The sequence below is a fragment of the Mus musculus genome, chromosome 1, assembly GCF_000001635.26.
Source record: "Mus musculus strain C57BL/6J chromosome 1, GRCm38.p6 C57BL/6J".
Classification (NCBI taxonomy): domain Eukaryota; kingdom Metazoa; phylum Chordata; class Mammalia; order Rodentia; family Muridae; genus Mus; species Mus musculus.
In genome coordinates, this window is record NC_000067.6 from 153,162,130 (window position 1) to 153,187,545 (window position 25,416).

Below are 25,416 nucleotides of genomic sequence, written 5' to 3' on the forward strand. Positions count from 1 at the left end.
CCACAGTTTGAGTCTCCAGCTCCTCACTGAATCTCGGTGCCCAGGAGGCTGAGCTGTATCTCAGGCCCTCCTCATACTGTGTTACTTCGAGACAATGTCTCATTGCACTGCACAGGCTGCCCTTGAACTCACTCTGTTCACAAGTGATCCCGGGAGCAGGCTGGCTAGCTGTGCTAGCTGAATCTGGAGGCCCCTGCTCAGTCAGAGACCCTGCCTCAGTAAATAGAGAGGAGAGCAAGCAAGGAAGACACACCTGGAGTTTTGGCTTCCATACCATGTACACACCTATGCCTGCAGACATGCAGACATGCATAGCCCCACATACACATACCACATCAGCACACACATATACACTACACATGTGCAAAATAGTAAGCTCACTTCTAAACTTAGGAGAAATCGGTATGAAAGCTGTGTGAGCACAACTACTGTGAGCACAAGTCAACTGTCGGCTTCATTTACCACACGTGACATAGTGATGTGGCTTTTTTTTTCCCCCCTTTTTAAGATTTTTTTTTTTTTTGCATTTGAAACTTGTAGTTAATTGGGGGGGGGGGGGCTGAAATCACTCAGGAAGTTAACTTTAAAGAAGACCCATAGCTGGGCGTGGTGGCGCACGCCTTTAATCCCAGCACTCGGGAGACAGAGGCAGGTGGATTTCTGAGTTCGAGGCCAGCCTGGTCTACAAAGTGAGATCCAGGACAGCCAGGGCTATACAGAGAAACTCTGTCTCGAAAAACCAAAAAAAATAAAATAAAATAAAAAAATAAAGAAGACCCATAATTCCACCTACTTGGGAGACTGAGGCAGGAGGATTGCAATCCCAGGGCCGGTTGGGTTACAGAACAAGTTTACTGACAGTCTGGGCAGCTTAAGGGATGCTGGGATATAGTTCAGTGACAGGGTACTTGCCCAGCATGCACAAGGCTCTAGGTTCACTCTCTAACACTCCTTCCACAAACCAGGCTACTGGTTAGTGATTGGTAAAGCCCAGGTATAGTTAGGAATAATAAGTAGTAGAAACAGTTTATCCCACCAATGTGTCTCTCAGCCTAGGCAGTTGGACCTTTCAGTTTCTTCATCTCTTCCCAGGGACTGTTGGGTGTGTGACAGGCATGGCCTGTCAAGTCTATGAAAATGTTTTGGAAAGTATAAGGTCAGTCATTAGGAAATCCAGGTTTTCTGAGGGCACCTGTCTGCCTTGGAGATAAACACAGTATTTTGATTTTTTTTTTCATTCATACGGAAGGGACAGGAAGGACCTGTTCTGGGGACAGACGACCCGGATTATATTTGAAGCTCTTGCAGTGCCTTGCTGGGAGGTTTCAGGCTACTTCTTATCCTTCTAGATCAACTTCTCCACTGTTAAAAGATACTTTCAGATATTCAATGCTAAGCTAGAGTTTTTAATAATAAGTAAAATGTTAACAAGTCATTTTAGATCATATATATGAGACTTCAGTCATGCCTGGATATTATTATTTTATTCATTCTCATTCTTTCTCTCTCTCTCTCTCTCTCTCTCTCTCTCTCTCTCTCTCCCTCCATAGTTGTTTCATGTGGCCCAGCCTAGACTTGAACTTGCTATGTAGCTAAAACTGGTCTTGAACTCCTGATCCTCCTTTCTCTGCCTCTCAAGTGCTAGGGTTACAAGCTTGTACCATCACATCTGGTTACAATATAATTTTTTTAAAGGTCGGTTTTAAAAAGGTCAGGTCAACCTCCATCTTTATAAGAATATCTATCATCGACTTACACTTTACTAACTTGTCTAACATGTGTTTAACTATTCTTGCACTATAGTGTGACACAAATATCCAGATGACCTTTTAACTGAGAACACTGGAGCTGTATAGAAGTGACACCATATGTCTCGAGTGACTCAGAGGGAGCCACACTGACAAGACTTGGACTCAGGCTGTCTGGCTCCCAAACTCACCACTATGTGCTATGCTATCAGCAGACCTAGGCTGAAGTCCTTGGTCTGCCCTCCAGCTCTGCAACCTTGCACAGGCATCTTCCTGTCTCCTACCCTCATTTCTGAGACAGGGACCGTGTTCAGAAGGTTCCCTGATTACTGCAGAAACAGCACCATGCTAGCTATCCATCACTGTGTGTCTCTACACCTCCCACTGGGCTCCCGTGAAGTCCCAGATGTCTCCAGAGAAAGAGAGATATGCTTTCTCATACTGGGCTGGTGGGAACCACACAGAGACAAGTGAGAAACCTTCCCTTGCCCTTTCTGTTCAGCAGCTCATTCCTTGTCTCCTCTGGAATTAGAACTCTGTATTCTGCCCAAGGTTTGCAGGGAAGCCCGTTGAGTCTCTGTTACATGCTCACAGAACATTTTGTGGGGACAACTCAGCTCCTGTGATGAGCAGTAAAGCTGCGTGTTTTATGGGGACCTTGGCTCCCCCAAGAATCTCAAATACCCATTAAAATTTAATCATTTTTATCTTGCTCTTTGAAGTCTTTTGGTTCATGGTGAGAACTGAGAACTCTAAGAGGTCCTGGATGTCACGTTAACTAAACACATAACTAAACAGACTGGTTTCAGGGTACATCATAACAGCAAACCCAGGTGAAGCTGGGGCTGACCCCAGATCTTTATCATCCCTGGTCATTCCAGTTTTCTAGAAAGTTCCTGACATTACTCCACTAACAACTCATCTTGGATACCCCAAAGCCTGTTCAGTTTCAGGTTCTTCCAGCTGCAACTGTGACGAGGTTCCACAAAGCTACGCTAAAGCAGAACCATGCTACAGCTTTACCCTTTAAGTGTGCATCAAGTTATATGCTCCTAAACGCTTTCCAACAAGGAGAAGCACCAAATGCCAGGAAAGATAATAGACTAATGATGTACCAACAAAAACCTCAGTATATCAATAGACCTCTGCCTCTCCTGATGTGTTTACTTACCAACATGTGTACACTGACTACCCATGATAAACACAGCCCAACATGCACAAAAGACACACTGGAGAAGATGCTGAAAACCAGTAAGAGAGAAAGAGAGAAAGAAAGGAAGATAGACAGATAGATAGAATAAATAACTCCCATAATAGCTAGCTTTTCTGTGAGCCCACCTCCCAGGTAGGAGCTTCCCATCTGGTGTTTGCTCTTGCGAACAGCACCTTCAGCGGCTCTAGTCTTTCTCTGTGGCTTTTCTGTTTGTACTTTGAATGGCTAGAACCCAGAACAAGTGCAGAAACACGTCCTTACAATCCGACCTTTTCTTCCTTTATTTGTTTTTTGTTTTTGTTTTTGTTGTTGTTGTTTTTGTTTTCTGAGACAGGGTCTCATGTAACCTAGGCAACTCTCTATGTGTCTGAGTATGACCATGAACTCCTGATCCTCCTGCTTCTACCTCCCCAGTGCTAGGATTATAGGCAGATGTCCCCACACCCAGCCAATTACTCTTTTCAATAGCCTGGTCAAAGCAAAGGTGGACGTGAAGAGCCGTCACTGGGAGAGACCACCTTCCTTTGTCCCTGAATCATAGAAAGGTTAACCTACCTACCTACCTACCTACCTACCTACCTACCTACCTACCTACCTAGAAAAGTCAACAACCTGCCCTCAGGTGTGGTAACATTATCTGTAATTGCAGCTACTCCTTGGCCAGGAAGATCAGGAATGTGAGGCCAGCCTAGAGAACTTAGGGCTTATCTCAACATTATAGACATTTAAAGGGGGTACAGCTCAGTGGTAGAATACTGGCCTATCACGTACAAGGCTCTGTGTTAAACTCTCAGTACCGAAAACAAAATACACAACCCTCTGCACTAGAATTCAAACCGGCTGACTCTGATGAACCTGGCTCCTTCCATTATCCCCAGGGGGCGTTGTTAAAACGACCAATGTCTGGTCGGGGGGACCCAGTTGTGCAACATCTCTCTAGTCTTATTTGTTCCCTAGCCCCTCCTTTCCCCCTCTCTCTGTCCTTCCTTCTTCCCTCCCTCGGTCTCCTTCACCTTCTTCCCACCTACCCTTTGAGTGGCAGTTGCAGGGTAGGCAGCGGTCTCTGTCTCGATGTCGGTAAAACCCCTCCCTGCACCGCTCGCAGTGAACCCCCGCTGTATTGTCATTGCAGTTGAGGCAACGGAACCCGCTGCCTGTCTGTCGATGGAGCTCCTGATCAAAGACACATTGCCTGGACTTCCCATTGCAATCACAGACTAGGGAAAAGCAAACAGAGACATTGTCAGAAACAAAGATCAGAACCTTCCAGGTTATTATTATCATCTGTTATGCATGGGCTAACATGACTTAAACTACTTAATAAAAAGAGAGTGATGTCGGCTATTGGGGGGAATAATGAGGACTCTTGTCCCACCTAAAGGAAGTAGCTATCAGATAGTGCTGGGTTGATCATTGCTTGAGAAACATGGATTCAGAGTCACCAAACTGTCCAATTGCATAAGAGAAGCCAATAAGCTTAGGTGATGTTTTTATATGAACATTCCTGGTTGGAATAGCTGCAGAGAATTCCCTGTAAGCACTGTGTAAACCAACAGAACAAGTTGGACTCTCATGCAACTCTCTAGCAGCTCATGATGTCCACCGTTGAAGAAACACAACAGTTGTCTCTCAACGGCGTCAATGCTGAGTGGCCGAAACGACCATCTGGACTGGTCCTCCTCATCCCCACTTGTGTCTTGTATGTCCCTCCCAAAGCCTTGTCAAAGAAAACCAGCAGCCAGCACTGGCCAACTCTGTGTGTGGTTCTAAATGAAAGTCACACATGGAAGTAGTTGACATAGTATAGTGTCTGAAACACTCAAAACATTTTAATCATGGTTTGTTAGAAAAGGTGATGCGCCTTCAAATCCAAAGAACTGAAACATTTCTTTGAACAAATTGCCTTTCTCTCCTGTCTGTGGTTCAACTCAACCCCTGGGCTCTGTAGATGCTAGGTAAGCACCCTACCAGTGGGCTATGTCCTCAGTGCTTTGGGCAGATCACTCTGACGTTTGCATCCTGTTTCCTCGTCTATAAATGTGGAACAGGTCAGCCTTCTGGCACTCTTAAGAGGATCCATCCGAGTAAGGACCAGCCCTTGCATGAGCTCATTTTCCTTCTTCAGAAGAAACAGGTTAAAAACAGCACTTAACGGTGAGGAAACTCGACCCAATAAAGAGCTGGGCTCTGAACCCAAACCTTTCTGTGCTGTCTTCGTTGGCCCCGAAGCCTTGATGTATGAGGCAAAGCCTTGGTGTGTGTGAAGCCGGTTTTGGAATATCCAGAACTGTGATTTAACCAGAGGGCTAACCATAAAGCCAGCAAGGGTGCCCTATGTGCTCAGCAGCTGTCCCGTGCAGGCCCTGTATCCACCTCTGAAACCACAAAGGTACTGCCATCAATCTCATTGGCCTCCTCAATATGTCACACCAGCCCAGAGCCACTCTGTCTCTTTTGAGTTTTATTACATGTGTGTTCATGCTTTTATGTATGCATGCTACTACATGCATTTAGAGCACAGAGGACAACATTTGGGAGTCAGTTCCTCTCCTTCTACCATGTGGGGCCCAAGGATTGAACTCGGGTCCTTGTGCTTGGCGCCAAGTACCTTTACCTACTGGTGTCTTGATCCCTTGATCAAGGGTTTCTGGGGCTAACATCCACGAGCTCGGCTGATCCTCCCATCAATGGTTTAACCTCTCTGTTTAGGGGATGGAAAGGTGAATGCTCAGAGCAGGTGGCCACTGACCACTTCTCTGATTGGGCCTGGGGTAGTAGGGGAAGGTTTAGGAGTCTTAGGAGTAGTGGAAGAGAGCATTTGCCAGCAGGGGAAGGCTTAGGAGTGCCCAGCCTTTGAGCACATCACAGAATGTCAAAAATTAACACTCTCTCTCTCTCTCTCTCTCTCTCTCTCTCTCTCTCTCTGTGTGTGTGTGTGTGTGTGTGTGTGTGTGTGTGTGTGTGTGTGTGTGTGTGTCTTTCATGCGTGAATCCAAAGAGCTCCTGGGGTGCAATCCACCAGGAGCCAAAGCAGTGTAGCCAACTACCCTACATCCCTCAAACTCAGGGATCCACTGCCTGTGCCTCCTGAGTGCTGGGATTAAAGGCGTGCGCCACCACCATGACTCTTCCAAACCCCACTTTTCAATCTCTTTATTTAAAAGACAAAAATTGCCTATGCTACTTCAGGGCCTGAACAGCTCAGCTTGTAACCAAGTCCTGCTCTGAGACTGGACACCTTTATTCCAGGGACGAAGACCAACATTTCACTTAGTTTACAGTGTTATGAATTTGTTCCCAATTCAAACTGCTGGAGGTATTTGCTTTTTGTTTTTTTTTTTCCCACAGAACCACTGCCAAGTTGAGTCTTTCCCAACTACTACTGGTGAAACTGATTTTTTAAATCTCCAACAGATGTGCCACACAGCTGTCACATGCTGTGAAATTTCTACCGAGGGATGGGTACAACGTCTCATGTGTTATGCACACCAGGCAACTGTCCCTGTAAGGCTGTGCTGTCCTACGAGCCAGCATCCTTCCGGCCCCATGCTTCCAGGAGCTGTCTCTAAGCAACTACATACTCCTGTCTGCTTCTCTAATTCAGAGCATACTGCCATTTTGTTTTTGAGATGGTGTCTTATGTAGCCCAGGCTGGCTTGGAACTCAATATGAGCTGAAAATGACTGTGCACTGCTGAGCCTTCTGCTCTTGTCTCCCAAGCATTGGGACAATAGGCATTTGCCACCACACTTCACTGGAGGAGCACATTGGCCTTGAAGGTCTGCATTGCCTGAGAACTTGGTGACAATACTCCCAGGAGCCTTGCCTGCAAGACTCTTTAGTTGCCAGGCTGGGCTGCAGTTAGCTGACCTGCACTATATATGTGACACACTCACATCCAGACAAGAGGGAAAGTCATCCTATTGCATCTTTTGCTTGCAGCTCTTTTTGCTGCCGTTGGTGTATGCTGGAACCATGGCTTCCTTCACATTTTCTTAGACTGATGTCCCTAAAACCAGTGACCACTCACTCTCTCAACCAAGAGAGGGAAAAAAAAATCACATTTTAAATTCTAGAATATTCATAACACAGCTTGTGGGAGTCTTTTTCATCAGAGGCCATTTCTTACTGTATAGCACCATGAGCTCACTGGTGGCCACAGGGCACCCACTAGGCTGACTATGCCAGAGGATCAATGGAAAAGTGGTAGTCACTCTCTGAGGACAGAGACAAGCAGCCAGCCGGGGCGAAGGGCGACTGTAGTCGGGGGTTTCCATGTATGCATTTCAAAGAAAATAGAAATCTGAATTTGTGTAGGAAATCTATTGCATTTTAAATGTTTGCCCAAATATATTTTTAAGTATTCTCCACCCCCCTCCGCCCCCAAAACAAAGCAGCATTAAGGGTAAAGGGCTGTACTTTGCGTCTTACTTAGAAAGACAGGAAATAGGAAAATTAAAGCCCGGGGACGGCATCACGTAGGGCTAGAAGCTGGTTCGTAGTAGCTGTTTAGGAGTTGGGAATGAACTAATAAGTGAATGTTCTTTTGAATTTTAGGAATCCTATTGCTGCATGTGGAGGCTCACACCTGTAATTGCTACACTTGGGGAGCTGAGGGAGGGTCAACGGGAGTTCTTGGCCAACCTGGGCTATATAGTTCCAGGACAGCCTGAGCTACAGAATGAGGTTCTGTTTTAAAGAAGGAAGGAAGGAAGGAAGGGAGGGAGGGAGGGAGGGAGGGAGGGAGAGAGGGAGGGACGGAGGGACGGAGGGAGGGAGACAGGGAGGGAGGCAGGCAAGCTAGCCATAGATTAAAGTAGACATATACAATCTTAGTAACCTAGGACTCTGGTTGGATTGGGCACGGACACCCCTCTCCCTAATGATGTACGTGGCAGCCTAGCTCCTTTACCTGTACACACTGTGTAACCACAACCATCTCCAAACAGTGTACCCAGATGCCCTGCCCTGCCCTTGCATCAGACTACACGCACACCCTTCTCTGGATAGTACGACGCTTGTCTTTCCTGATACAGACATCAAGCTAAGTCAGCTTCCCTTCAAATATGGCGTCTATTCTCAATGCATCTAGGTGTGAGGACCGGGAACGACTGCTCCAGCCTGAACTGGGTTTTAGTGCACGCACAGGAAGGCAAAACTTTTTCCTCAAGTGAATTTTCAGGGAAAACCCTTTATTCACCATCTTATGTCAGCATACCGGGCATACATATGATGAAACTCAGATGCATTACGGGAAGGGACATACCCAATAGAAAAATGATTATACGACCCTATCATCTAAATAGAAAACTGCTTAGGCTAAATCTCCTAGTTAACCAATGTCCTCCTTCTCTTGAACTCCAAAGGGAAACTCCAGATCAGCTCCAAACAGTAAGCAGGACGTGAGTGCCTTCACTTACATGGCTTGATGCTCTCCACCTTTGTTTTTACAATAAGTTTCTTTGCTACCTTTGCAGACCTCTGTGAGCTTTGATTTCAACTCCTTGAATAAGCACCTGGTCCCAGTACCAGTCCTGGAGACGGATGCCTGTGCGTCTACCATTTAAAGAGCATCTATCCTCACGTATCTGCACGTGTATTAAGAATGCAAGTTGGCAGTCACTCATTCCTATTCTTCTCCATGGGAGTCCAACTTAGAGAACTTAGTCCAACTTAGGTATTTTAGAGAAACATACCTAAACGGAAGCCCATAATACATTCTGAAATAAGAGGAAATTCTAAAAATGTCTTTTTTATTATTATATGTTTGTTCCCTTATGTCTAGGTGTGTTTAATTTTATGCCTGGAATTTTTTCCACTTTTATTTTCAAATTTGTTGCTGTTTTTGCTAACTTTGACCTATATACCTTCCAGCTTTTGTTGGGAGTCCCTGACACACACACACACACACACACACACACACACACGTAATGGCAGTATAAGTGAGACAAGTCTTGGATGCCCTTGAGTGAGCAGCGGCAGGCCATTTACCCACAGTCCTCTCAGTCCCGTTCAGTCCACTCTGGACAAATACACAGAGCATCTAACGTGAGCCAGGCTATTCCAGGCTCCGGGATGCAGCAACAAACAAAACTACACATGTCTCAACCCTCAAAGGGTTTCCATGGCAGATCACCAAGATAAACGAGTAACGCACGGAGAGCATATTAGGATAGTGATATTTATTAACGGGGAATGTAAAAACCAGCAAGCATAAATAAATGTAATATTGTATATATTCACTAAATACTTATCGAATTACCCATGTTTTCCAATTTCCCCATGAGCAGGCCTGGGTCCAGGAGTCAGCATTAAGACATTATTACAGGGGCTAGAGAGACGGTTCAGTCAGCAAAGTGCTTGTTATGTAAGCATGAAGACTTGAGTTTTATCCTCAGAACCCACATTAAAAATATGGGTGTGCTGGCATCCTAGCACTGTGGAGGCAGAGATGGGTTTCTGGGGCTTGTGGGTCAGGTAGCCTAACCTAATCAGTGAGTTTTTGGTTAATGAGAGATTGTCTCAAAAAACCAAGAGATTGTCTCAAAACAAAACAAAACAAAACAAAAACAAAAATCCAAACCGGCTTCCGAGGAACAATATTATCACCTGATCTCTACATGCACGAAAGCACACACATACATGTGCATACAAACACATACACACAACCTAAATATTTAAATATATGTATATGTATATATATGCATATACCAGATAGGTGGGTAGATAGATAGATAGATAGATAGATAATAGATGGATGGATAGATATATGATAGATGACAGATAAATAGATAGATGATAGATACATAGATAGATATAGATAGGAAACATTACATGAGAAAACACAAAATCAGAGTTGGGAAAATGGCTCAGCAGGTAAAGACATTTTGCCACCAGGCATGACAACTCAAGTGCAGCCCTTGGAACCCACACTGCGGGGAGAGAAGTGACTCGAATAAATTGTCCTCTGACTTGCATGTATGGGCTGTGGCGTGTACAGCTCCCCTCTGTCACACACACAGTGAGAGAGATAGAAAGACAGAGAGACAGAAAAAGTGATGAGGGGAAAAACACCACAAAATAGAAGGCACACATGAACCCTGGACATAGGACTAAACCAGGGCTGTCACCACACTACATCCCGGTCATTATTTCTTTGCCTATCATTCATGCCACACCCTTTCCAGGCTGCAAAAATCTCTTCAGATTTCATCTGCTTCTCTGTCCCCTCACTCGAGCTCTTGACAGCCAGCCAGGTTCTCCCCACAGATAAAGGAATGCAATTTATCAAGTTCACCTCCAGCCCTAAACAAACACTTCTGAACCGGAATCGGTTTACAAAGATTTCCACATATTTCTGTACGTCTAGTAAAGCGTGGGTGGTACCTGGGTCTGTGTGCTGTGCACTGTTTCTGGGCCGCTGAAGTGTGTATTATAGTGATAACTGTAATAGCTTGGTCGCTGACCCTCAAAGTGCTCCTTAGGAGAGGCCCGCCAGGCAGCCAGACAGTGCAGGTCTGCCCACCACCACCCACACTCTTCGGGAGAGCAGATCAAAGGAGCTGGAAGCCTCTTTAACAATGGAGCCTGGAGCCTGGAATTCCTCTAGGCTCTTCCCAGAACTCCCACCCCTCACTAAACGTGGTCTCTGGCAAGTCAGGACAGGAAGTTAAGGGGCAAAGGCTGGTTCCAAGCCTTAGACTTAGGAGAATGAAAGGAAACAGAAAATGTTTCCTAGGGCTGTACTCTGGGTGGGCACAGATTCATCCAGTGCTCTTTTTAAACTTCCCAGGAGAAAATATCACCTTCTGGAGCAAGCAGCTACCAGAAATCGTACCAACATGGCATACCTCCGTTCATCGAAGCTACAATGAGCCTCTCTATTGTGTGAAACTTAGAAGCAAGCTCTGAGCCAGGTGTGGGCTCAGACCTGTAATTCCAACAATCAGGACGCTGAAGCAGGAGGACTGCTCTGAGTTAGAGGTGAGCCTGGGCTACATAATCGAATCTCTCCCAAACACACAACAGATAACAAAACCCACAAAAACCAATAATATATACACTCAGCTTTTCACCAGGGTATAGTGTGTGAAGTCACTGTGCTTGTTAGTGGCTTAAACGGAATACCAAAATGAAAATATACACATTCCTGAAACAACAACAACAACAAACACCCTGTGTATTTTGGCCCATGTCAGCTCCTCCTGTAACTCTCTTTCTCTTGTTCCCTGGGTCTCAACACCTAGATCCTTGCATGAATTCTGGAACCCTGAGCTCTTCGCTGCCTCTGGCCTTCAGATTTGCCATTTCCACAGAACTGGCTGGGTGCCCGAAAAAACATAAATCAGAGTATGACCTGCAGTGGCTTCTCTCTCCCTGCTGGAAGCAATCCTCACCACATGACCACAGAACTCACCACTTCCATATATAGCACATCTGTGGGCATTATCCAGTTCATGTCTAGAGTTTCTCTCTTGTCCCTTCCAGTGGTACCCACTTCACTGTTTGTCACTGTCGTTGCTAAGATATATGGAATGGATAGACAGAGAGAAGTAAGAGAGCAGAACAAGAAATGAAAGAAAAGGGAGGGAGGGGTGTGATACAGGCAGGCTGAGTATAAGAAACACCATTCAGGGGCTGACTGGGATGCTCAGTGGGTAGGGGAGACTGCTGCCAAGAGCACATGTTTGGATCAACAGAGGATCCATTGTTATGGGAGAGAAGATTAAGCCAAGATGAGAAAGGATCTTCAAATGTTGGGAATCCACTTATACCAAAACCAAAATCTGGGGTGGGGGTGGGGGATGAACAAAAGACACTAGGTACTCACATGGTGCACAGACATACATGCAGATGAAGCATCCATACATGTAAATAAAAATAAAATACAAGTGTTATGTATGTCTATGCATGCCATGTGTGTGCAGGTGACCTCAATTCACAGAATCCACATGGTGGAAAGAGAAAAACATCTCCTACAAGCCATCCTCCGACCTCTACATGCTCCACCATGTCATGTACACAGTCACAGACACACACATACACATAAAACACACATACTAATTTTAAAAAAAAGCAACAGGGCCCCCAATGGAGGAGCTAGAGAAAGTACCCAAGGAGCTAAAGGGGTGTGCAACCTTATAGGTGGAACAACAATATGAACTAACCAGTACCCCTGGAGCTCATGTCTCTAGCTGCATATGTAGCAGAAGATGGCCTAGTCAGCCATCACTGGGAGGAGAGACCCTTGGTCTTGCGAAAATTGTATGCCCCAGGGCCAGGAAGTGGGAGTGGGTGGGTTGGGGAGCAGGGAGGGAGGAGGGTATAGGGGGCTTTCAGGATAGCATCTGAAATGTAAATGAAGAAAATATCTAATAAAAAATTTAAAAAAGCAAATAATTTAAAAACAGAAAAGTCAAATTAAAAACCTGAACCTACAGAGAACTACAGAGAAATCTACAAGTCTAGGAATGCTCTTTGACATTTTCCAAAATGTAGGGCTGGGGATGTCGCTCAGTGAGAGGGTGTCTACACATGAAGACCCCTAGGTTTCACCCCAGGAACCACACAGAAATTTCCCCAATAGAATACACATTAGTTGTTGTTTCTGTTTGGCATTCACCGTGAAAATGGCTAATATTTCAAACCTCCCCCCCCCCCCAAAAAAAAAACCCCATCCACAGCGAGATTAGATGAGAAAAAACTATTGTTAGGAAGGTATTTTCAATTAAAGAAAGGTCTGGAACTTCAGGCAGGTTGCCTCTAACACCAGAGGAACTATCTCTCTCCCAGGCTTACCATTCTCCCTGGCCTGTGAGACAGCAGCCACGGATGGGCAACAGGCCAAGGGCTGTGTGAAGGTGGGGCAGGCAGGGGTGACGGATGGCATGAGCTCAGCAGGCCCTGATGGGGCAGCCTGCCTTGTAAGCAGGACTACCTCAGGAGCTAGGCATCCGAGCAAGCGAGCGAGCGGCAGGTTTGAACCTGACAGCCTGCGCAGGCCAATGTTACCGAGAGCCTGGCTGTTCCTGCCGCCGCCGGTTCAGCTGCTGGGTACAGGTTCTGCATCATAACTTACAGAGATCTCGACTCAACCCAAATAGGAACATTTAAGGTTGACACTGAGTTGTCTTTCCAATTTAGGGATGGGTGTCTGCCTTCTGCCTCCTTTCCTCCTCCTGGGTTCCCTTTCTGAGACATCAATCAAATCCACCCCCCCACCCCCCCACCCCCCACCCCCCACCCCCGCTTTCCTCAAACCCTCTTCTCTTAGGCAGCACATGATCATGCTATCAGGTTTCCTCCTGGCCCTTGATCTCCACAACCAAGTCTTGTGGAAGCTTACGTTTCCCCAACTCCAGATGCTGGTTTATCAAGACTCGACCCTGAGACTTGTTGACTGCTCCCTCCATAACACTCTCCTGATCCCAGTCAAGACAAGGTTTTCATAAGCACCGCAGGCGTCACCTTCCCAGCACAGTTCTCCAGCCCAAACCTCATCTCCAACTTCAGCCATCCCCTCCACTTCTGAGCTGGTTATTTCTTTGGACAAAACCCATTTAAAACTAAACTCAGAAACTAACCACGATGGAAGACACCTATAATCCCTGTACTAGGCAGGCTGAAGCAGGTAGAACAAGAGTTTGAGGAGCCAACCTGAGCTATACAGTGACATCCTGTTTCAAAACGGCAGACAGGCAAACAAATGTCAATAATAAAACCCCTTTGCTTCAAGTCAGGTGGCTTGAAGCCAATCTCAGAACCCCAGTGACAACCTTCTCAGCTGCCACATCGGTGTTTAACCCACCAAACAGCTCAGGTGCACCCGAGTCTGTGTCCACTCCACTGTGGACATTCTCTATCCAACCCTGAGCAAATCAGGACTGACCAATTTTCTGACTCCATGAAGCCTTTCTTGCTTCTTTCCACTAACTTGACAGAAAATCTTGCCAAAATATATTTTCTCAACTCCTCTCTGTTTAAAGCTCTCTAATGCCAACATTTTCCTCAAAGATTATAAATTAGAATTCCTTCACATTGCCTACAAGGGCAAACATGATCTGGTCCTATTTTTTTTTTCAGCCTAGTTTCACAAAAACTCCCAACTGAGGAGTGACTATCTAACTACTTACCTATCTTTCTATCTTCCTTTCATCTACCTATGTATGTGTTTCTGTCTATCTACCTATCCTCTATCTTCAATTTGTGTATATTTATGTATCTATCTTTCTATCATCGATCTTCTATGTATGTATGTATGTATCTATCTATCAATCATCTATCTTCAATGTGTGTATATTTATTTATCTTTCTATCTATCTTCTATGTATGTATGTATCTATCAATCATCTATCTTCAATGTGTATATATATGTATGTATTTATCTTTCTATCATCTATCTTCTATGTATGTATGTATGTATGTATGTATCTACCTATCATCTATCTTCAATGTGTGTATATGTGTATGTATCTATATTTATATCATCTATCTTCTATGTATTTATGTAGGTATGTATGCATCTATCGATCTGTCTATCTATCTATCTATCTATCTATCTATCGATCTATCTATCTAACAACCTATCTATTTATCTACTGCAGTGAGGACTGAGCCTACTGGTCTACCACAGAGTCCTTACATTCTTTTATTTTGACAGCCTCATTCACATCGCCCAGGTTAGTTTTGTATTTGCTCTAATAGCCCAAACAGGCCTTGAAACTGAGGTCCTTCTGCCTCACTTTTCCAAGGAGCTGAGTTGGAAGAACTTCTAGCAGCCTGGCATATACTGTTTAGTTGATATCCTTCTTTCCGATGCTTCTTACGACTCTTGCTTTGTAAAGGAAAGCCATCATGGGGAAGAGTACTGAGTTAGGGTAAGAAAATTTTCAAATAGCCCTTTCCTTTGTTCAAAGAAATTACACTAAACATTAGATGTTAATTTGTCCTCTTAGACACCACCCCCTACTTCAGAGTTAAAGGACGGGTCTCCTATAGCAAACCCTCCCCACTTTGTTTACAATTCTTTTATAATACTGTCAAGCAAGGGATGTCTCAATAGTTCTGACTATGTTAGCATAAAACAACTGAAAGAAAAGGGAGTGAGGGAGGAAGAGAGAGAATGGAATTCAACTAAATGTATGTATGCATGTATGCATGTATGCATGTGTGGATGGATAGATCTACTGCCTTCTCATTTCCAAGAACTCGCCTATCATGAGGTCCTGCAGGAAGAGATTTATCTGGTCTGAACTTGGTAAATAGGGTTTAGGTTAAGAATATTTACTCCCTTTTAAAACACTTGCCACAGGCTTCCAAAAATGCAAGAGCAATGATCAGAGGTGTCCTTTTAGCAGGGCTCTGTTATAATGTGCTCTTTTTTTGTTTTTTGTTTTTTTTTTAAGATTTATTTATTATTACATGTAAGTACACTGTAGCTGTCTTCAGACACACCAGAAGAGGGCATCAGATCTCATTACAGATGGTTGTGAGCCACCATGTGGTTACTGGGATTTGAACTCAGGACCTCCAGAAGAGTAGTTAGTGCTCTTAACTGCTGAGCCATCTCTCCAGCCCCCATAATGTGTTCTTAGATACATTTTTACAACTATTCAAATCACACAATCCTTATGAAATTCCAAAGCAAAACAAGCCTGTCAGTTGTCACTTGGTATCAACTGCACTCAGACTTCAGATCTGAGCTACTTAAGATGAAAACATGACCTTCTGCCATGCTTATGTGTGATAATGAGAGGCTCATGAAGACTTCCTAGTTTGAAAATCTCCTCTATGAGACATCTCTTTCTGAAATCAGAATATTCAATCTAACTAAATAAAACAAAGTATGACTAGTTCACCCTTCAAACTTGTCTTGAACTTTATGGCTTAGTGTGTGAATGTCTGCTTCCAGTTTAATCCCTTTAAAGAATGATACAATTTAGTGTATAATTAGAATACGAGTATTTCCCTCACCAAGAGATCTTTAATGGAATTCCTTTTTTTCCTCTCTCTCTCTCCTCCACTTTTTTTTCCCCCAGATGTATTTTAAGCCAGCATAGCCAAGACTGCTGAGATGTCCCTTGCCTGAGCCATGTGCTGTCCATGCAGTGTGGTTGAGGCCACAGCAGGACACAGAGGATGGACAGGGTTTGAGTGTCTTATGTATCACCCCAGCAATCCTGGATGACAGAACATGAATAAGTCTCTTCAACTGCAAACAGTCCACAGTGACCAAGAGACAAGGAGATGCCCATGGCCACACTCTTCTTTGGAATATGAGCTAAAGAAGGTTCCTACCTTCACTATCAGTGCATTAAACATGTCACAACCTAGGCTTGGAATCATGTGTGTGACTCAGTCTGGTGACCTGGAGTTCTTACCTGGGGCGCCTCCCATAATACTTCATAAGGACACCAGAGCCCAAGGCAGACAAAAATTTCCCCTACATCCCTAATTGATTTTTTTTAAGCAATAAGTTTTCATAGATAAATATCAGCCACAGTTTCTGGCTATCACTACTATATATGCTTTAAAAAGTATGTGTCTACTATGCACTGTGACACGTCTCAGTTTTATCAAGTGAACGGCTGTAATTATTGTGCCTTTATGAGGTTTGGAAAATGTGCATAGAGTGCATTTGCAAGAATCCTACTTGAAAAAAGTCTAAACTTGTATTGCTTGAAGTCAGAAGAATCAATTAATGGGCTCTTGGGGGCTTAGCTACATGTATGCACCCACCAAGGGAAGCAACAAATAGCTGAAGAGAATGGACCATAGATACTCCACCAGGTGGTAGAAGCGACAAGTCCTATACGTCAGTGGGTGAGAACGCTGCTTCTCCACTTTTGCTTCTTAGTCACATGAGCTGTGGCCTTGCCTTGGGTCTCCACAGAGCTCAGAAGGCAAAGATTCCTACCACATCCTGGATGAGGTAAGAGCACAGGTTAGGATCAACACGGGATCCATTGTTATGGAAGAGAAGGTTAAGCCAAGATGAGAAAGGATCTTCAAATGCTGGGAATCCACTTTTACCAAAACCAAAGTTGGGGGTGAACAAAGGACACCAGGTACTCATATGGTGCACAGACATACATGCAGATGAAGCACCCATACATGTAAAGAAAAATAAAATACAAGTGTTAAGTATGTGTATGCACGCCATGTGTGTGCAGGTGACCTCAAAGACCAGAACTGGGCATTGGATCCCTTGGAGCTAGAGTCATGGGCAGTTGTAAGCAACCTGACATGGATGCTGGGAGCTGAAGTCAGCTCCTCTAGAAGAACAACTTCTGCTCTTAACACCTGCACCATCTCTCCAGCCACTGAAATCAATTTAAACAAACATATACAACAAGAATGAGAAATAAGAGGCTGGAAAGATGGCTCTGTGGTTAAGAGTACTTGCTGCTCTTCAAGAGGACCTGGGTTTGGTTCTCAGCACCCATACTGGGTGGCTCACAATCACCTGTAACTCCAGCACCAGGACTCCACAGAAGCAAGTGGCATACAGACACACAGACACACATGTATACACATAAACAAAATGTATTTAAAAGCTTCCATAATCCCCTCTTATGACTAAAACGGAATATATATGTGTATATATATATATATGTGTGTGTGTGTGTGTGTCTGTATATGTATATATATATATATGATAGATAATTTGGGAGGTTGTTTTTGCTTTTTAAAAATGAGAGATAAGCCGGGCGTGGTGGTACACGCCTTTAATCCCAGCACTCCGGAGGCAGAGGCAGGAGGATTTCTGAGTTCGAGGCCAGCCTAGTCTACAAAGTGAGTTCCAGGACAGCCAGGGCTATACAGAGAAACCCTGTCTCGAAAAACCAAAAAAAAAAAAAAAGAGAGAGAGATAAGTCAAGATTACCTTGGGAATTAAAATTAAACATTGATGTACAGGTGAGTCTTGGCCCTGTTACTAACTGTAGGATTCTAGCTAAGGCAGTCTTTGGTTCTCAACTTCCCTGGCATGCATACATGCATTCTTCTTGCTGAACCCAACTTGGCTATGGGAAACCAGGCAGTGATTTTACCTCCCTGATTATCATCATCCTCTCTTAGAAAACAAGAGGTTGCATAGAGATCTCTTAGGTCCACTCTCATTCAGTGTCCAATACACTCTCAGTGCCTGATACACTCTCATTCGGTCCTGTGGGACTAAGCAAGGTTACTTCAGAAGGAATGGAGCTCCTACTTAGGCCCTGCCCTGCTCTGGACAGGGATAAGCATGTGGCTCTAGGAACCAATGGGGATGTGTAAGCCTTTGTTGTAAGACGTCTTCCACATAAAGTGCAGCTCAAGGTTTAGGTAATCTGTCTAGTTTTGAATTCGTTGTGGGAAGTGATTTGGCTGCAATTTGATTTTCTTTTCCAACACAGAAATGCATACTCCCATGATAAATAAAATATAATCTGGACAAGATACAGTTGGGGGTTCTGTAATGGCTCCGCTTTGCCTGAGGAAGGCTGGGACGCAGACCCTTGGCTCCGTGATCTCCACCTCTCCTCCCATGCCACAGAAGGGAAAGACTGCAGCCATTTGTTGGCTGCTGTTGGAGGAACAGCCGCCACACTCGCCTTCTTTCACAGATGTGCTGTGAAGATGCATATGTTTGTTCAGCAGGGAGGGATGTCTGCAGACACATAGTCACCCACAGGCACCGAAAAAGACAGCTTTTGGCTTTGGAGGTGGTTCAAACATTACATCATCTATCTAGGGCTTATGTTACAACACAGCCCCAGGAATGCCTCAGCAATCTGCTAAGCTTCATTTGTAACTAAATTAGAGAATCCCAGAACCCTGGGGCTCTTGGTTCTGTATTGCTCTGAGAGCAATGATTCCGGTCTGGTTTCTTACCTTGCAAATTTCCCCAGAAAAAGAACAAATGTCAGTATGGTTGAGCTACCGAGGACTTAAATGGGAAACATTCCCGGAATTGCCTCAATGGGGTAATCTCATATCCTGACTTTCCCATAAATATGATCACAAGTCAACAGTCTCGTAGACCACTTAAGCTAAATCAACTGCCCCAGTTTAGGATGCCAAAATGAATGTCCCCAGGGGACTTCCCAGCTTACACTGCATCCCAATTCTCTATCCCTGTTGTGTGTGTGTGTGTGTGTGTGTGTGTGTGTGTATTTAATTATTCCTAGCCGGGCATGGTGGCACACACCTTTAATCCCAGCACTTGGGAGCAGAGGCAGGCAGATTTCTGAGTTCGAGGCCAGCCTGGTCTACAAAGTGAGTTCCAGGACAGCCAAGGCTACACAGAGAAACCCTGTCTCGAAAAACAAAACAAAACAAACAAAACAAAACAAAACAAAAACAAAAACAAAAAAAAATTATTCCTGGGGCAGTGTCACATTTAAGTCATTTTTTAAAATCTTATATACTACTTCCTCAATGACTTAAGTGTTATCTGGGGAAGACATTAAGCTAAAATTACCTCACTCAATATATTGGATACTTACCACTAAGAAAAATGCCAAGTCGTCTAACAGAACACCTCATCTCTAATCTCACAATCATGAGTGTTGGAAGCTGTCACAGATAAGTTCAAGGAGACTGCTCTGAAGATCACAACGTGCTCCAGAAATCTTTAAACCCTTTAACTGTTTTAAAAACCCAGTATTTTCAGCTGACAATAGAAAGAGATTCAAAGCCAGGCATAGTAGCTCAAACCTAGATCCTGAACACTCAGAAGATAGAGGCAACAGGTCATGAGCTCCCTGGACCACACAGTGAAACCCTAGCCCTGCCTCCTCAAAAAAAAAAAAAAAAAGGCTCAATGGAATTGAATCACATCTCAAGGTATCTGAAGTAAGAAACTGTGTGGAAATAGCTTTAAGAAGACAAGCATCGGTGCTGGAGAGATGGCTCAGCGGTTAAGAGCACTGACTGCTCTTCCACAGGTCCTGAGTTCCATTCTGAGCAACCACATGGTGGCTCACAACCATCTGTAACATGACATCTGTTGTCCTCTTCTGACGTGTCTGAAGACAGCTACAATGTACTCATATACATTAAATAAATAAATAAATAAATAAATAGAAGAAGAAGAAGAAGAAGAAGAAGAAGAAGAAGAAGAAAGAAGAAGAAGAGGAAGAGGAAGAGGAATAAGAAGAAGAAGAAGAAGAAGAAGAAGAAGAAGAAGAGGAAGAAGAAGAGGAAGAAGAAGAGGAAGAAGAAGAGGAAGAAGAAGAGGAAGAAGAAGAAGAGGAAGAAGAGGAAGAGGAAGAAGAGGAAGAAGAAGAGGAAGAAGAAGAAGAAGAAGAAGAAGAAGAAGAAGAAGAAGAAGAAGAAGAAGAAGAAGAAGAAGGCGACGACGACTACAAACATCTGGATTCTGAGTTTGAGTGTAAATTACCTCATGGATGCAATTATTTCATGAAAGACAAACAAATCAAAAGTATGTCACTTTATATGTTATATGACTTTAAATATATTCATGTGACTCACTAAGTTAAACACAAATGAGACAAATGGCTACTACATATATGCTGCTAAGTGTTTTCAGAATCAGGCTGGCCAGAATATTTTTGGGAGGAAGAGATGAGAGATTCAACTTCCATCAGAAAGTTCAAGGCCACCTTACACGTTTTGGGCATGTTCTTAGGAGCAGAGGATTTGATAAATCACTATGTGATGCGTTCTAGTGAGCAACGAAGAGCAAGGAGGGCTGACATGAAAGCCAAGGGTTGAAATTCTAATCTGGCTTAGGTTTGTGTCTAATGTTTTACCTTCGTTGTTGGGTAAGTCCTGGAGCAGGTCTGCCTGAACAGGATGGAAAGCTTAGCACCTTTCTTGGGCTGTTGAGAAGAGATGAAAGAGAAGCCCTGAAAGTCCCTAGATACAATGTAACAGGTCCTCACAAGTTTATCAGGTACTTAGTGGGTCACCAAGTTCTTTAGATTGTGCCTTCTGAGTTTCCGTAGTCTCTTTCTCCTTGGGTGTTTCACTACCATCATCTCTCCCTTGGATTATTGCAGTGGCCTTTTATTGGCTCTCCTCACTTGACTCTATCCTCTGAGCCCCACAGTGGCCTCTCTAAAAACGTGAACACGCTCAACCACTCCTGCCCACTAACTCTCAGCAACATTTCTTTGCTTACAAGGTGCCCTATACCGCCTATAGCATATAGCTCTTCATAGCCAGATTCGCAGCTACTCTTCTATCACGCTCTTCTCTGCATCTTGATCATCTCTAGCCATACCTCCCCCAGAGATATGATCCAGACCTTTGAGGACACATGCCCCAGTCTCTCACCAAGGCATGGTATGTGTCTCCTACTCATTGCTGCGCATCCGAACTTACAGTACCTGTACTCCAGACTCTCTAACGAAAGTGTGGATGGACCCAGCTGTGCAAGGCAACTCACAATAGCCATCCTTTTGCCAAGTCTGCAAGCTTGCTTACTACTAATGCTTTCATTTAGCAGATGAAGAGCCAGACTTCAAGCAGTTGAAGAGCCTGAAAAGTTACTGAGAACACTGTGATGGCTGAACAAGGATGACCTCCCCATAGGTTCATATATTTGACTGTTTGGTTACCAGCTGGTGGACTATTTGGGAAGGATTAGGGGATGTGGCCTTGTTGGAGGAGGTGTGTCACTGGGAGTGACTTTGAGGTTTCAAAACCCCCCAGCCAGGCCCACTCTCTTCCTCTGCATGCTGCCTACAGATCAGGATGTCAGCTCTCAGCTACTGTGCCCCGCCATGATGAGAATGGACTCGCCCTCTGAAACTGTAAGCAAGCCCCAATTAAATGTTTTCTTTTATAAGCAGCCTTGGTCATGGGGTCTCATTACAGCAATAGAACAGTGACTAAGACAGGCATTAACAAGTGAATAAACCAAAAAATTTTGCCAGGTCAGGCTGACTCTAAAGCCAGTGTTTTAGGTGAGACCAACCCTGTAAGTCTCGGTAATTATATCTTAACCATAATTTCACCTGCAAGAAATAACCAGGAAGCAACATCACGACTTCAGACCTTCGCAGCCCACAGGTGCAGCCCACAGGTGCAGCCCACAGGTGCAGCCCACAGGTGCAGCCCACAGGTGCAGCCCACAGGTGCAGCCCACAGGTGCAGCCCACAGGATGCCTGGATACAGGTCACTTTGGATTAGGACAGGTATCATACCTTTTGCCCAGCTCCTTGTATATCCCAGTGTGACAAAAATGGAAAAATATAAATGATCTACCATAATGACATAGTCTCACTTGGCTCCCAAATAAAGCTGTTTGAGGAGAGAACCTGGTATCTCAAGCAATCTGTCCCTAAGGAAGGGGAAAGTGCGAAAATGAGCCAACACAGAACTTCTGACTTTGTGTTTGGATGGACTGCTTGGGTACAAAGTCTGCTGTTGAACCTGACTTTATGAAACAATTGATGGCATCCTATAGATTTGGTTTTGTTATGTAATACCAACACACATGTATGTATTTAATTATAGCCAAGAGGAAAATTGCTGTACTGAAAAAAAATATACATATACATACACACACACACACACACACACACACACACACACACACACACACATATATATATATATATATATATATATATATATATACATATTACTTTTATAATGAGGTCAAAAAAGCTAAGAACACCTGGATCAAAGGTTCTGCCACTGCCAATAGCTGCCTGGGTGGCCTTGTGCAAAAACACTGCCAACTGCTCATCTTTTCAATCAAAGGATTCTTAATTGCTGATCCACTGGAAGTTACTTTTAATTCTAATATTCAGAGACTGTTTTCACTCTCAGAATGTTTTCTACTAGGTTTCAACCAGTTTATCCTGACTCAGGGGGAGCCCTCTCGACATGACCACTTTCATACATTTTTTTGTTTTAAAGTTCATCTTACATATCTGAGCTACACAACAGGTTTTGACAGGACTAGTGAAATGGTTACTATTGTCAAGAAAATGAACATGGCTATCATGCCAGTTACTCCTTTTTGGTGACAATTATACATGATCGAGCATCATGGCTTCCGATCCCTGGCAGTGGTGACTGGAACACCATGGAGAGCAGGAAGCAACAGTAACTATGAATGTGAAAAGTTGGGTGATCAGAGGAAAGCGCTTCAGCTAAGAGACAGAGAAACCCCCGCACTAGGTGTCATCATAGTTGACAGGACACATACACACGAAAAACAGTCGCTAAGTTCTCGCAGATTTTGTTTATATGACCTTAACTCCTCAGGACATGACAGCCACCGGGTGCTCTCGGTAGGAGTAAATGTTACTTGAAGTTTGAGTCCAATAAATACCTGGGAGGCGAAACTGTTCTTAGAAGTAACACTTGCAGTTTCGGGTATTACTAAAACGCTTAAAGTTCACGCTCTATCTCAAAAATACAACATGGATAACAAGGGGATTATGGAAGTTCTGTTTTTAGTCTGTGTGGTGCTGCCGGGCATGGAAAAAGTCCCACCTAACTCCCACTGGTAAATTACAGGGACCGGACAGTTTAAAGACTAGCATGTTACTGATTGAACGGGTGTGGAGGGGTCCCCTGTTGCCAAAGAAAAGAAAGGGAGGGAATTGAAAGAGGAATGGCTTTAGGGCAAGGAAACCTTCAGCTGGCACAACCCATTAGCTTCGTGTTTTTAACTCCCTTGGCTTTATGGGAAAACTGTCACTTTAGAGCGCGACTGTACAGGAGCCCCAGGTAGGGAGGAGATAGGCTCTTTGCAGATCCTTGACCTGACCGAGTGTGGATCCTCGAGGTGAATTCAGCCACCAACACCGTGTGCAGGGAAGGGCAAGTTGGAGGCGCGGTGGGAGCACTCACCTTCCCTCCTGGAGGTGGCCTGGGCTGCGGGCAGCAGGAGCGCGACACCAAGGCAGCAGCTGAGCCAGAGCGCAGGCATGGCCGGGCCGCGCTCCGCCGCTGCGGGTGCCTGCCGGGCGCCGAGTCTTCGCTCTGCTGTGCCTTCCTTTTCCCTCGATCAGGTGTTTTATCGACTCTTCTCCCTGACTCAGTCCTGACAGGAAGAGAGCCGGTGTTTCGGGGCGTGACTCACCTGTGAACAAGGAGGACCCAACCCTCCGAGGCAGACAAACACTCAGCGCATGCCGAGCAGTAAACCCGCTCGCTGCGGCCCCGGGCTCCCCCCTCCGCAACCGGGGAGCACACCTGGCCCCGCCGAGGGCGTGGTACTGAGGCTGCGGTCCAGAGATCCTTCTGGAATGTGCCATATCCCCTCCCTCCACCCGCACCCCGCTACACACAGCCGTTCTCTCCCGGGGTGGTCCTGGGCAGAACTCAGGTTGTAGATATCAGCCACCCCTTCCTCAAAACCGGAGGGGGCGAGGGAGTCTCAAGGGCACAGACATCCATTCCAGTCACAGTTGGACGCCCCTTCCACTCTAGTCTAAAACACAGGCAAATTAACCAGGCTGAGGGGCCCAACAGGATCGATCCTCTTCACTCTCAGGGTAACTTTTATTCTGAGATACAGCACGTATACATACCTCTGATTTTACTCACTTCTAAGCACACACACACACACACACACACACACACACACACACACACACACCAGGGTGACCCAAAGGTTGCTCTCCTGGGTCTATCTACCCCCTTAACCTTGAACTAGCAAACTCATTAAGCAAACTCATTAAACTGTTACGAACTAGTTCACAGTTGATATTCAACAAGCCTTCTGCTCATAAGAGAAAAGGTTTCTTAGTCTTTTAACATCTCAGAGCATATTTTTCACGACATTCTCTCTGGCCCCGCTAGAAAATAACGTTAAGAGGGATAGTGCCAGCCAAGCCCGGTGTTAGCTGAAGTGAGTAACACCAAGTGGGGGAGGGGATGCAAATCTTGGCTTATCCCACACTGTCCTGGGAACTTCTCCTACAGTGAATAATGCAGAAGTGACTGTCAGAGAAGGCTCTTAAATCCTGCTATAGACTTAGGATTTACTAGTATTTATGTAGACACAACGTATCCATTACAACCAATAACCACTTCTTTTCCTCATGGTAAGGACAGCAGAGGCCCTAAATAAATACCTAGTCACTGACTAAATGAATGACTGTACCATAGATAGTTCCGTAGCTTAACACTCTAAGATAACTAACAACGTAATCCATACATATTGTCAAAGGGTGTGAGAACTCCCATTTCTAAGTGTGATAGTGACCAGTGTAGGCTGACCAGGAGAGATGTGGCTGGCTTTGTACAGAACATGGAGTCTGAACTAGATACCTAGTTCTAACCAGGAAGTAGACAAAGCATTGAAGAGCAACAGAGGCAAGATAGGGTACTGCAGACAAGCCGACATCTCTAAAATCTAGCGCAAAATGAGCAACAGAATGGATATTCTAATTTTCTTAACCTAGACTCAACTCTCTTCTGCTCTGTCCAAATAATGTGGAGATTCTTCTCACTCAGAATCAGTGCCCAGCTACTGCTAACAC

The 25,416-nt window shown here is 44.7% G+C and overlaps 1 protein-coding gene across 3 annotated transcripts in view; it reads right to left on the bottom strand.

Moving 5' to 3' along the window:
- Lamc2 (laminin, gamma 2) overlaps positions 1–24,318 on the bottom strand; it is a 63,692-nt gene extending 39,374 nt beyond the window's left edge. Inside the window, exons 1-3 of one of the 3 annotated variants that reach the window (NM_008485.3) lie at positions 24,125–24,318; positions 23,780–23,972; positions 3,990–4,178 (exon numbers count right to left, since the gene is read on the bottom strand). In NM_008485.3, the coding sequence (NP_032511.3) occupies positions 3,990–4,178; positions 23,780–23,858 (268 nt within the window). In that variant the 5' untranslated portion in view covers positions 23,859–23,972; positions 24,125–24,318. The other 2 variants (XM_011247926.2, XM_011247927.1) reach the window with 2 other exon arrangements.
- Between the last annotated feature and the right edge of the window lie 1,098 nt (positions 24,319–25,416).